The sequence below is a fragment of the Paramisgurnus dabryanus genome, chromosome 9 (assembly GCF_030506205.2).
Source record: "Paramisgurnus dabryanus chromosome 9, PD_genome_1.1, whole genome shotgun sequence".
Lineage (NCBI taxonomy): Eukaryota > Metazoa > Chordata > Actinopteri > Cypriniformes > Cobitidae > Paramisgurnus > Paramisgurnus dabryanus.
The window spans coordinates 21833082-21847115 of NC_133345.1; the positions used below are offsets into that span (position 1 = coordinate 21833082).

Sequence of the window (14034 nt, forward strand, 5' to 3'; positions counted from 1 at the left end):
TAACTGCTTCATGGGAAACTTTCATCAAACTGAGAACCAAACTTGTGGTTGTGGTTTCGTGGTTTAAAGTGTGAAGTGTGTACGTGTGCATGTGTGAGTACGTCCCCTTAGGTGGCCGGAAACAGACCTCTGTTCGGTTGTGAAGACATGCTTATAAACTCCCGCTTTGATCTAAGGCATTGTAATTCAGGACCTGCTGAAAGTGACTCATTTTTTCCAGACTTTCTCATTAATTGTTTGCTGGAGGATGAGGAGCCACATCTGTTGTGCTTTTATCTCTGCAAGTAGTTTAGGTGGTGTGATAGCTCTTCCTCTGTTGACCTTAAGAAGCCCCATCTCTATCCATTTAGCTCCTGATGCTGAAATGCATGTTGTGTATGTTTGTGTGTGCATACGATATCTGTTTGTATAAAAATGTGTGATTGAGTGTGTAATGTGTCAGTTGACACGCTAATGTCCTTAAATCATGCACAGGTCTTGTAAAATTGCAGATCATTTACTGAAGGTCACATGGTCTATTGAATGTCATTTCAGTGAAGACATCAAAATGATGCAGAAGTCAAGGCATATGTTACAGTAATGTGGCGACTTCTCTGTGTGTGAGATATTGGACTGTGTACTGTATACATTCATGTTCCTATTTATTCTATGTTTACAGAGTTTTACACAGAAACACACTGGAACATTTTCTTTTGAATCCCATGTAAATTTCCACGTAAAATTCATGTGAGGGCATTTAATATTGTGGTGAAGCATCCAAATGTTTACATGTAAAAACACATCAGCAGTCATGTAAAATAACTAGGGCTGCAACAACAAATCGATGATCTATTATGAAAATAGTTGTCAATGAATGTCAATGAATAAATGTCATAATAAACCATTTTCTTTATACTGCGTGAGCTGTGTGTTATAGAGCTTATAGAGAGGGTCGTTTTTTCTCAATACAACTCAAGGTTTACACTTATAAAGTCGGGAGCTTCTTCTGCATACAACACAAACTGCTTGGTAAAAAGCAAGGGCCTAACTCATCAAAACTAATCAAGCTGTAAAGTTGAAGATCAAAATGAGTAATCTGTGGCAAAATTTCCTCACCAGCTTATACCTAAAAATTGAGAAAACTTGATATTTTTGTTTGTTTATATTTTTATATCAAAAGACATTTTAAAGAGTAACTAAACCCTAAACCAACTTTTTTTAGTTAATGATCTGTAAGAATGATGCTTTATTAGTGCTGTTCATTGATTTTAGTAAGTTTTTTGACATTTGGATATAAAGTGTTTCAATACTACAATATATGGTGTAAAAACGTCTGAGTGCTGCCCTCTTCAGGTTGAATGGTGGTTACTGCAGTTGAATTTTCCTATTGGATGTTGGGTCCAAAAAATACCTTGTGACGTAAGCAGGTTCAAGCTCACCACGCCCTTGTTACGATCTCACCACACACTTGGTGTGAGCTTAGTTAGTCCCCTCTATCTCCGTTGGGATCTGCCCACTTTTCTTGCATTTTTCAAATATTGCCAGTGGGTGGAGTCAGGCTCTGATCAGGGGTTTAGTTACGCTTTAAAGTACAATTTGAAAGGAATATTCTAACTTAGGGAATTATTTAGCTATAATAAGTGAAAAAACTAATGGAATAGATGTTTATGTTTTTATCCAATTAATATAAAAACTGCTTAATCGATTAATCGGAAAAATTATCTGATTAATCGATTATGAAAATAACTAATTAAAGGAGTATTGCGTAGGTTCTGAAAATTTTTAACCGTTACTGACACCAGTGGCCGTTATAAATATACTCTTTTGGCTCATAAATATACAAATGAAAACTCTATCTTAAAGTTTTTTTTATTAATAAGCTACATACGGCCCCTTTAAGTTTAACCATTTTGTTTTTATAATTTGTCGACTCTGTACTATAAAAACAGTGTACAACCAATTAGGGTTGTAACGGTATACTGGTATGGGGGTATACCTTGATATTAACATGTACAATTATCATACCTTAAACATTTGCTTATTCACGGTTTTGGAAAAAAATTATAATAAAGGTGATCTCACCTTGTTCTGCTGCGCATATGCAACTTTATGCTAGACTCCACTCGTTTATGTACAGCCGAGAAAATGTCAGAGCCAGAGACTTCAAATTCTAACATCTATCCTTTGCCGGAAAAAAGTTAAAATCTGATGGGAATACTTTAGGTATCCGAAAAACAAATGCGGGGTTGTTCTTGAAGATGGATATCCAGTTTGCAAGAAATGTGGACAAAGAGTGGCTGCATATTTTCATGATGCAGAGGGAGTCCCGAAATCCGGCCATAAATCGGAACCGGATTTGTGTTTAACAGCTTTGTGTCCGAAAACAGAAAATGATGCGCCTTTAAAGGGAACTGTTTGAGAAAAGTCATGATGGCATTTTCTTCCCAATACTACAATATTTGTTTCATAATTTAGTTGAAATAAAATCCCATCAAATTTGTAAACATTTGTTTTGTTTACAAACTAAAATAATACAGTATCAGTAATTTTTCAGTTGCTTTTGTATTAAGCACACCAAAAGCTCATATCAGTCTGAGCTCAGTAACAGACTGGTTCTGCCAATCAATGGTTTCAAGCTTTCTGTCATTGTTTCAATATTTAATTACTGTTGTCTTTTATGCCTTCTGTAACAATTTAATCTGCGTTTTGTTCCTGATTCCTTACTTATCCATAACACTCTAAAAGCTAAGTTGTGCATATTTTTGTCCTAAATCGTTTTTTGTTCTGAATATTTATAGAGGGATACTCCAGTTTTTGCGGAAAAAAAAGCAGACGTGTGTGTGTGTTTTTGTGTGTGTGTGTTTTAATAAGAAAATGGCAGGGGATAGGGCAAAGCTGATGGTGAGAGTGTCTGGATAAAGGCTTGGTAATCTCAGAAGCAGCATGTGACCCACAGGGCTATAGCTGGGTCGCTGTCACACTTTTTGACAGCATATTAATAGGAATTTCTGCCCCAGATGTCTGCCGCTTCTGTTAGGTGCCAGCACAGCATTGTTGGCTCTTAGCTCTGCCACTCCATTCTTGTCAAAAGCAAATCTGTGTTTTTTGTTGCTTTACTTTATATGCAGATCTTGAGGGCTGGCGAATTGCTATGGCTGTAGAGAATATAGTTTTTATATATTGATCAAGCAGGATTTTGTTTGCAATTTGGCATGGTTGTATATGTAGATGCTCTTCTACATTATAATCTTTTTTTTATTAGTGGCACTGTTTTTTATCATGGTTTAAAAGATTGTGCTTATTTAAAACAAAGATTGTGCACATAAAACAAAGTGAGGAAAAATGACTACATGTTTCCATATAATTGTCATTCTTGTATTTCTGTAGGTGGGGGAAGCAATGAGCTCAAAAGTAGGCTTTGAGATGAAAGTGTGCCACCTTGTGGCTGCAAATAATACATTTTTAGCCATCAACTCTTGGTTTACTCTAAATGCTTTACTGTAAATGTTGTTTATGGTTTTGTTGCTTTATATTTTGTGGCGTTTTTCAAAATTGTAACGAATTTTATTTCTAATTATTTTATTGGTGCATTTCAGGTATACTCTTTTCCACACTGGTATTTGGACCTGCTTGTGGTTTTATCCTGGGTTCTGTCTGTACCAACATTTATGTGGATGCTTTGTTCATTGATACAAGTAAGTTTTATTCATTATTCATATTAATCATCTGATTATTTTCAAATACAATACTGCCACAATCGATAGAGCATTGCATTAGCAATACAAATGTCATTGATTTCTTTATCGTTTGGCTGTTAGGCTGTTAACACCTGTATTTACCATATTGTATGTGCACATGACTTTCCTCAGCCAAGTTGAACATCACTCCCGATGACCCCCGCTGGATCGGCGCATGGTGGGGCGGCTTTCTCCTCTGCGGTGTCTTACTTTTCTTCTCCTCCCTCTTCATGTTCGGTTTCCCCCAATCACTGCCAGGCAAGGAGGTCGTGGGAGGAGTTGAGAGTGAACAGACAATGCTGCCCCCCTCTTTAGCCCAAGATTATGAGATATCCAAACCCAGCAATGGAGTCCTGCAGAACAGCCAACCTAACAACAACAACCTATCCTGCTGCCAACAGCTCCGAGGTCTCATTGCCATTTCCAGTTACTATACACAACTACACAACGGATGATTACCTCTCATTAACTGAATCTTAAGTGCTCCAAATTTATCTAGTGATGTTAGATGCATTCCTATTGAGATAAATCTGCTTTAGTTTAATAAGGTTGCACTTCATATGCCAGATGCAAACAGGAGGTCACATGGGTATAAATCTTACATTGCTTGATTAATAGACCGCAATAACTGTCTCCAAGAAAAGTGACTGCTGCACTTGAATCTGTTTTGTTGGAAGTGTACAAGGCATGCTCCTCTTAACACATACTCAAGTCCAATTAGATTAAATGCTATACTCAGGAGAACTATTAGACAATTAGAGTTAACCCTTACTTAATAGCCTACATGGACTCTGCACCAAGCACCCACAGAACTCACCAGAAAACTCAGCTGTATTGTAATAGTAAAAGTTCAACACATCTCTTGGGTTTTCATTTTTATTATTGGATAATTTGATCATACATTCAGCTACTCTCAGCTTAGTTTCAAGCCACAAGAAAAGGTAGTTTGCAACCTATTTTATATTCAAAAGAAGCAGGAAATAAAGTAAAATGTTCATGTGGTTTGAGGTGGATGTATATATAAGTGAGGTTTGCGATCATGTTAAATTGAAAGCTGTTTTCTTCTTTGTCAGTATCTCATTTTGTTAAACAGCAGCTATCAGTCATGTGACATCTGATTGCATATCATCTAACGTGTTACTAAAGACCTTGCAAATCAGATGGGACAGTGGCCTGGGCAATTACAGAAATTCGAACTGCAGGAATGTAGGCAGCTGTTCTGTTGAACATGAGAGATGCATTTTGCAAGATTTTGCCATCTGGTATGAATGCAGTCTCCGTTATGATGTTTCAGACATAGCCGTCAGACTTATCTATCAAAACAACAGCTCGCCAGGATGTAACCTCAGCTTTACGCAATTATAAAAGGGAACAGAAAGTTAAAGTGAATATGAATACATTCAAAAGATGCCATAGAGGAACTCTTTTTCAAGCATTTCTTTTTTTTATGTTTTTATGCTCCGTGAACCTTTTTCAATGCGCAATACCTTTTGTGAAACAGAAGTATTTTTTGGTTAAAGGTTCTTTATTGGAACCGTAAGGAAGAATGATTCTTCTATGGCATCGTGTTGTACCACCTTCAATTTTAAAAGTGTACAGTATGTCACCTGTATTTGCATTTGACATACAAGTCTTTACTCTGGGTTAGCAAGTGACAACTGTGTCTTTAATATCAATAGTCTTCTCTGAATTTATTCAATCTCTCTGTTCTGCCTTTTCCATGTGTTACTCCAGTTATTCCCAAGGTGACTAAGCACCTGCTGTCAAACCCGGTGTTCACATGCATCGTGTTAGCTGCCTGTATGGAGATTGCGGTTGTCGCTGGATTTGCTGCCTTCCTCGGAAAATATCTGGAGCAGCAGTTTAACTTGACTACCACATCTGCTAACCAGCTACTGGGTGTGTATTGCACACATATGCAACTCACGTACACAGTTATATACAGTTAGGACTAAAAATATGGGACCACTACTGAAAACTATAATGAAGACGTGCCAATTTCAGTAACAAATGAAATATCATTAATATCAACATTTCTTAGTCGCCCCTATTTGATATAATGATGCATGTATGCTTGTATGAATTTCATGTCATCCCTGCATAGTATAAAATGCTTTTAAAAGTCCATAAAAGTTAACTCTTTCACCCACCGGCATTTTTCATGATTTTCACAAAAGTTTAATGCTTCCCAGAAAATGCACTTATTGAAATATATAAACATATACAATATGTTAAATGAAAGAACAGACCCTCTGCTTTCAAAAAAAAAAAAAAAAAACATTATACCTACATTCATTAGTTCTCTTTTTTATCACCTCTCAAATATGGGTAGGTTTCTTCAAAAACACAATTTTTTTGTAAAGGACTTTTGATAGAGATCAGATGCAGAGCGATCCTCAAACCTTAGACGGACATACAGCTGTTTGCCCTGGGACAATACTTCCGGGTTTATAAGTTGCGGAAGATAATAGCGGTATTGCTGATTGATGAGATAACTCGTCAATGGTGGGGAAAGAGTTAACTTGGTCCATTTCATAAAAATTATTGTTTGTTTACTTAACTAGAAAAAGTGCAGAATCCTTAATATTATTAGGATTAATAATATTAATAATTTTATTTTTTGTAAAATGTTTTTATTCTTTTTAAGTTAAAATACATATAATATAATAGTATTTTTTCTTAATTATTTATTTACTTACTTAAAGCCGAAGTTACTTAACAGTATGTGTGAGTTATATACAGTGCGTTAGGTAGAAAAATAAAGAAAATACAATAAACTAAAAGGGAAAAAGGAACGAGGGTGGTGCCAGATTAAACAAAGAAATAAAACAAAATTCATAAACTAAAAAGAAAAACACACAGCACGTAACAGATTCATTTCATTTATTGTTATATTTATTTATCAAAAATGTTTAACAATTGCTCAGAAATATTTTATAAACACATGCAGTAGCAAAGCTTTATTTTAACACATCACATTTTATTTTGCCACTGTTCTTTCTGTAAACAGGTATGACAGCGATCCCATGTGCTTGTCTGGGAATATTCTTGGGAGGATTACTGGTGAAAAAGCTGAACCTGACGGCTCTTGGAGCCGTTTATATGGCCATGCTGGTCAATCTCATCTCCACTGCCTGTTATGTGTCCTTTCTCTTCCTGGGCTGTGACACAGGACCTGTCGCTGGGGTGACCTTCCCCTATGGCAACGAGTACGAGGGGCTAAGCTGCTTTTTCTCCTTGCTGCCTTGTCGTTTTTTGACATTTATTTAATCTTTGCAGTGAGGCTTGAGACAATGACAAGTCCACATCCTAAGATGTCTGCAAATCTGCATTCAGAAAGTATTTAGACCCCTTCACTTTTTCAATTTCTTTATTTTGCAGCCTGATTCCATAATCGTTCCCCCCCCTTATTTATCTGAGTACCTCATAATACCAAGCAGTTCCTTTGACCTTATGGCTTGGTTTTTGCTCTGATATACCTTTTGTAGAGAGGTGTGTGTCTTTCCAAGTCATATCCAACTAATTTAATTTACCATAGGTGGACTCCAATCAAGGTTTAGTAAAGGTCAAGTGTTGCAAAGGGTCTGAATACTAATGTTTATTTGATATTTCAGTGTTTTTGTTTTTAATATATTTACAGACTTAATTTAATTGTGGTTTCACTTTGTCATCATGGGGTACTGAGAGTAGATTAATTTGAAAAAAAATTATTTAAACTAATGTAGTTTCAGGCTGCAACATAACAAAATTGATCAAAGTGAAGGGGCTCTGAATACTTTCTGAATGCACAGTAGCTATACCAGATGGTTATTAGTTGATTGACAAACATGATCCAAAACACAGCTAATAGCTCAGGCTGGATTTTTGCTATCTTATATTCAAATCCACATTAAATCTATAAAAAATTTGATTTTTAATCCATGCATTCAGAAAGTCATAAATAAAAAAAATTACATTTTGAAATTCGCAACATAAGCTTATAATAAGTTGTTGAGTCTGATTACACTCAAAATGCCAGTTGTTTCTCAAGAAGCAAGCAGATATGTACATAAAGTAACCTGTAGTTTTAGGTTTCAAACAGAAATGGTAATAGAGAGGCAAAAATCTTGCATAACAAAAGGATTTCATTTAATTTGTGACTCAGTCTGTGAAAACACAGCTAACATCTTTTCTTGTGTTATCCTGTTTTCTACATAAAATTATCCTTTATAATGTACATAATATTTTATCAAAATATAACCTTAAAGGAAAACACCACCTTTTTTCAATATTTTACTATGTTCTTACCTCAACTTAGACAAATTAATACACACCGATCTTTTTCAATGCGTGCACTTAATCCTTGTATAGCGCGTTGTGAATGTGTAAGCATTTATCCAAGCCCCATTCATTCCTTAGGATCCAAACAGGGATGAATTTAGAAGCCACCAAACACTTCCATGTTTTCCTATTTAAAGACTGTTACATGAGTAGTTACATGAGTAAGTATGGTGGCATAAAATAAAAAGTGGTGATTTTTTAAGCGGATAAAAAATGAGAACTATATTGTATGGCAGAAGAGCACTTAGTTTGCAGCACTTCAACCACGGTCGCAGTAATATTGAAGGAAGTTTAAAGGATAATTCCGGTATTTAACACTTTGAGTCTCATTTCTGGTTTGTTTTGGATGCACTACAGTGATGGACACTGAAATTTTGACAATGAGTCGTGTCTTGAGTTTTTGACTCATTTAGAAGCGTCTCTTGACTGCTTCAGAATGGAAGTCAATGACCATGCACAAACATGTCATTAAAACAACACTTAACGTTCATTCTCAAAACTGTGCTACTCACTGAGTGGTGCGTGGTGTTTGTTGATGATTAAAAACAAGTTGTGTAGCGAAATACATTTTCTGTCGTGTTTTATTTGACATTTTGTAAAATTCCATTGACTTCTCTTGGAAGACTCATTGCTCGCTGATATATCACTCCGCCGCCAGGAAACAGAAAAGGGTCTGTTTACATGTGGTTGTAGTTTTTTCGCTCGGTTTCTCTCAGAAGAAATTTTTCCCATATTTGATGGCTCAGTGACCAGCTTTAGGTTTGAAGTTGAGCTCGATTGTGACTGTCTATACGCTAGCCACCGAGCGTACTTGTATGGCAAAGTGGTTGTCGCCATCAAGTGGTCAGGAGTGTGCTAACGCTTCAGACTCAAATATAGAGCGGAAGTATATACGCGGTTGTGAGGTATCTAAAAAAATAGTTCCTCTATAGCAAATAACACAGATTGAAATCATACTTTGCGCCAATATATTTGTTTTTAATCATCAACGAACACCACAAACCACTCGGTGAGTAGTACAGTTTTGAAAATGAACGTTAAGTGTTGTTTTAATGACATGTTTGTGCATGGTCATTAACTTTCATTCTGAAGCAGTCAAGAGACGCTTCTAAACGAGTCAAAAAGTCAAGACACGACCCATTGTCAAAATTTCTGTGTCCATCACTGTAGTTCATCCAAAACAAACCAGAAATGAGACTCAAAGTGTTAAATACCGGAATTATTCTTTAAGCGAGAGGGGGAGTAGTCAGGAGATGATTTTTTTCTGCACACCGAGGTCGAGTGCTCTTCTGCATGGAAGTGTTTGGTGGCTTCTAAATTCATTCCTGTTTGGATCCTAAGGAATGAATGGGGCTAGGCTCAATGCTAACACATTCACAACGAGCTGTACAAAGATTCAGTGCACGCATTGATAAAAGATATGCATGTATTAATTAATCTAAGTTGATGTAAGAACATAGTAAAAGATTGAAAACGGTGGTGTTTTCCTTTAACATATTTCATATTGACTGAGTAAAATCATGCCAATGATTAAAATGAAATAATGATTTAACAAACAGGGTCACAGTTAGCAATGCTTCCCGCTATTAATGATACACTCAGCGTCATTGAATTAAGAATCACAGATATAAGCTGTCAACCAACCAGGGGTGTAAATTTTTTGTGTGTTAATCAGTGCTGTGTCACAGTAAATCCATCAAATGTAAACTCAGATTCAAACAGGTGTATATGTTTGTGTGAATATAGGACACTGCAAGTAGGCCAGAGGCCGGAAGTACCCTGCATGAGTCATTGTAACTGCTACACTTCATCTGTTAGCCCCGTTTGTGGTTCCAATGGTGTGACCTACTTGTCTTCCTGTTTCGCCGGCTGCACCCGAGCCATCAGCACCGGACTACCGCCTCCGCTCTCGCAGGTCATTAGCCATCTCATTTACACGCCGACATTTGTTTGTGTGTCTCCTTCTGTTTCTTTCTTTATCTCGTTTTTCTACTGGATATCTGTTGCGTTCTCTCACCGTCCTCTCATTTCCTGGACAGCTCATGTCCAGCGTGGGTCATTAGAAAAAAGTCCACATCACCCACAGACATACAGTATGTTGGAAAGGACACTGTGTTCTGCCTGCCAGGCATCTTAATAGGCACTGCAATATGGGTCCCTGCACTCATTACCATACATAGCAAATGGTTGAAACTGGAATAGATGAATCCAAGACAACAGTCACAAGCATTATTTTAATGATGCCAAGCTCCAAATATGAATATACCAAGCAGGTTTAATGAGAAATGTTCTTACTGGGGGTCCTGGGTGCATCTGTTTATGTGGTACAGTTGTGTAGATGAGGGTTGATTAAAATCCGCACCCCACAAGTAATTGAATTGCAAAAATATTACAAAATTGAACAGAAACGACTCATTTTATAACCCCTTAATACGCAATTTGGACTCTTTTACTTTATGCCAGTCCACTAAACCATGTTTTCAATTGCTGTAATTTGCTGGCTGTGTGGTGATTGTGAATATGCATATGTTTGCTTTCACATTTATAGAACCTGACAGGGTGTGGGTGCGTCTCTGGATACAGTGACTCTGCCACAGCTGTGCCTGGCAAATGTCCACGGCCCGGCTGCCAGGAGGCCTTCCTCACCTTTCTGTGTGTGATCTGTGCCTGCAGTATGATTGGAGCCATGGCCCAGACACCCTCTGTCATCATCCTCATCAGGTAACCCAGCCAAAACAAAAGCAGCCAACAGATGTTTGTTTTCCCCATTTTGTACATCAATGCAGTTTCTATTCTTGCCTCTTTCGCATTGGGTTACTTACTGGAGACTGCTTTATTCAGCTAATGTGCATTTCATGGTATTGCTGAAAATATGTATCTATGTATCTTACACTCCTGTTTTTTTTTTTTTAAGGACAGTTTCCTTGTAGGCTGGAAAGGCATGTCTGGTTAACTGACAATGGGGCAGTGTTCACTCTCAAAAATAAAAGTACAAAGTTTTCACTGGGACAGTACCCTTTCAAAAAGGTACACCTTTTTTACCCAAAGAGTTCATGTTAGTACTTCAAAGTTACATATTTGTATCTAAATGGTACATATTAGGACCTTTTTTAAAAGGTACTGCCCCAGTGACAGCTTTGTACCTTTATTTTTGACCGTGTTCCGGACAGGGCTTAACTCTTTCCCCGTCATTGACTAGGGTGACCAAAAGTGCCATTCTTCCCGGACGCTTCCTGGCCAGGATTTCGGTGCGTCTTCCGGAAGTCGTATTTGTTGACCGCATACGCCATTCAGTTAAAAACATAAGATATACAATCATAGTTTTATTCTTACCTTAAAATGTAACTGTTGCTTTTCTGTAATAATTATAATAATCCTCTATGACGTATGTGGTCGACAAATACGACTTCCGGAAGACACACCCTAAATCCTGGCCAGGACGCGTCCAGGAAGAATGGCACGTATGGTCACCCTATCATTGACGAGTTATCTCGTCAATTAAGAGGAAACATTTTCATGAATAAATGTGTCCCTGATGAGTTTTTATGTTAATCTGTAATAACGCGATTATCCACAAGATGTCGCACTTACCCAATTTATAAAAAACTGAAGCAAAAAATTATTTAATAATTTTACAAAATTTTTGCTATTATTTTAGCTTTTTGCCAAAAAGGAAAAAATGAAGAGTTTCTTTGCAAAACGAGATAAATCTGTTTTAAAAATGTATTATTATATTATCATGTTATTATTTTGTTTTATGGTGCTACTTAGCTGTATTTTTTTAGGTTATGAAGGTTTAAATCAAAACAAACCAACTGCAGTTGAATTGATATTAATTGGAATGCACAACACGGACTAATCTCGTTTTGCAACGAAACTCTTCAAATATTTTTTATATATAAAAAATATTTTTTGAAAAAAAATACCCATATTTAAGAGTTTATAAACAGAGAAAAAATATAGATAGGATGAAACAGTTGTTTATTGTTTGTTTGAAAGCAGAGGGTCTGTTTTTTTCATTTGATATGAATGTATGTTTATATATTTTTAAAAGAAAATTTTCCTGGAAGGCATTTTGTGAAACTTTTGTGAAAATTACAAAAAAATACTATTGGGCAACTTTTTAACAAAAAGGCTGGCGGGGAATGAGTTAAGATAGTCCCAGACTAAAATGCTTATTTGAGATGTCTTACCTTAAAACAGCTTGCACAACGTATCTTAAAATATATCAGTGCCATTTTTTTGTCTCAAGATTTAAACCAGTATTGTTTTTTTTTTTGTAAAAAAATGTTTGTTGGTTATTGGTTATGTTTGTAAAAACTATTTGAATATCCTAATATAACTAAGGCCTAGTGCTGGCTTAATCTAAACCCTGTCCGGGAAACCACCTCTTAATGTACTTTAGTCTTAGTAAAATATATATATATATATATATATATATATATATATATATATATATATATATATATATATATATATATATATATGTTGAATAATATCATGTAGTCTATTTTCTATGTATTTATAATTTTCAATTTTTTTTATGTAAAGCTGCTTTGAACACTGTGCACTGTTAACCCGGTATTTATTATCAAGACAGTTTTATGCAGTTGGATTCTCTAATTTCTAGTGTGTTTGGTTCAGTATTCAGTGTTTATTTTAATTTATTTATGCTTTTGAGTGGGTAGCAGAAGCGGTTCTGCTTCGCTTGGTGCTTGGAGCGATAGAGGACCTCAGTAAAAGAAGTTACATAGTTCTTGATGAAAGTACAAGATGTTTTATGAGATGTTCATATGTGCAGTTTGCTGTGCTCCATGTATTGACCTGAATAATGTCTTGCTCTCTTAGATCCGTGAGCCCTCAGCTGAAGTCTTATGCCCTCGGACTTCTTTTTCTGTTGCTCCGGCTGATAGGTGAGAGGTCTTACACAACACAATTACATTTACACGTAAAGCTACACTTCATTTTTCATGCTCCACAATATTTTGTCTAGGGTAATCTATTTACTTCACCGGAACTAAAAGTGGGCTAAAAATGCATTTGTACTAAATTGAATTTCTTTGCTTCGCTGCTAATCTAAAATGTGGTGAAAGGAGGACAAGTTGAGGTCCATTTGCCACATCTTTTGTTTTCCCCTAAAGCTGAAAACGATTGTTTTCATCAGTCCAGTAAAAGCTAAAATTGCTTCTTTTCTAAGAAATAATTGTTTTCTGTCAGTCAATTACAATTAAGTTTGTCATTATTAAAATCAAAGTTTTTTAATCTCAAAGCTTTTTCATTCAGATTTTGGTTCAATGCTGTATTGAAAGCATTTGTGACATAACATTAATAACCAAAAATATCGGGTGATGAAGTGATGCACCTACAATGAAAGTAAATCTTACAACTTTCACTGTATTGCCACAAGACACGTTTTTTTTTATTTTAACTTCTATTGAACACATTAACACATGCATATATTTAAGAAATAGTTAAAAGATACACTGTCAAAAATATTGGTCAAAATATGTGGCAGTCACTGAGGCGCTGTACCTTTTTAAAAACTATCTAAAGTGTTCATATAATTACCTCAGAGGTACTTATTGGTACCAAAGAGGGCTTATTAGCACCTCAAATGTACAAATTACTATCTTAAATGTACATATTGTACCAAATGTATACATATCTGTACACTGTCAGAAAAATACAAAACTGTACCTTTTCTGTCGCTGGGATGGTACCCCCTAAGGTTAAGTTTTGTATCTTTACCGTTACAAAACATAATACATTGTTGTACCTTTTTTGGTACAAAATTGTTCCTTAAGATACACAAAAGGTCCGTAAAGGTACGACATTTCAGTTCCTTACCTATTTTTAATGGTAGCACCTTTTTAAAGGGTACTGCCCCAGTGACTAGGGTAGATATTTTGACCCTTTTTTTACAGTTTATAGAGGCAAATACTTAATGTAATACTTAAAGGGACACTACTTTTTTTCTTTTTTTAAAAAATCTGCTCAT

The 14034-nt window shown here is 35.9% G+C and overlaps 1 protein-coding gene across 1 annotated transcript in view; it reads left to right on the plus strand.

Annotated features, from left to right (window-relative positions):
• slco3a1a (solute carrier organic anion transporter family member 3A1a) overlaps positions 1–14034 on the plus strand; it is a 56136-nt gene that overhangs the window by 39626 nt on the left and 2476 nt on the right. The window contains exons 3-9 of the mRNA XM_065283133.2: positions 3576–3674; positions 3849–4124; positions 5451–5615; positions 6727–6925; positions 9783–9951; positions 10585–10757; positions 12885–12949. Of these exons, the coding sequence (XP_065139205.1) occupies positions 3576–3674; positions 3849–4124; positions 5451–5615; positions 6727–6925; positions 9783–9951; positions 10585–10757; positions 12885–12949 (1146 nt within the window). The remainder of the gene's footprint in view (positions 1–3575; positions 3675–3848; positions 4125–5450; positions 5616–6726; positions 6926–9782; positions 9952–10584; positions 10758–12884; positions 12950–14034) is intronic.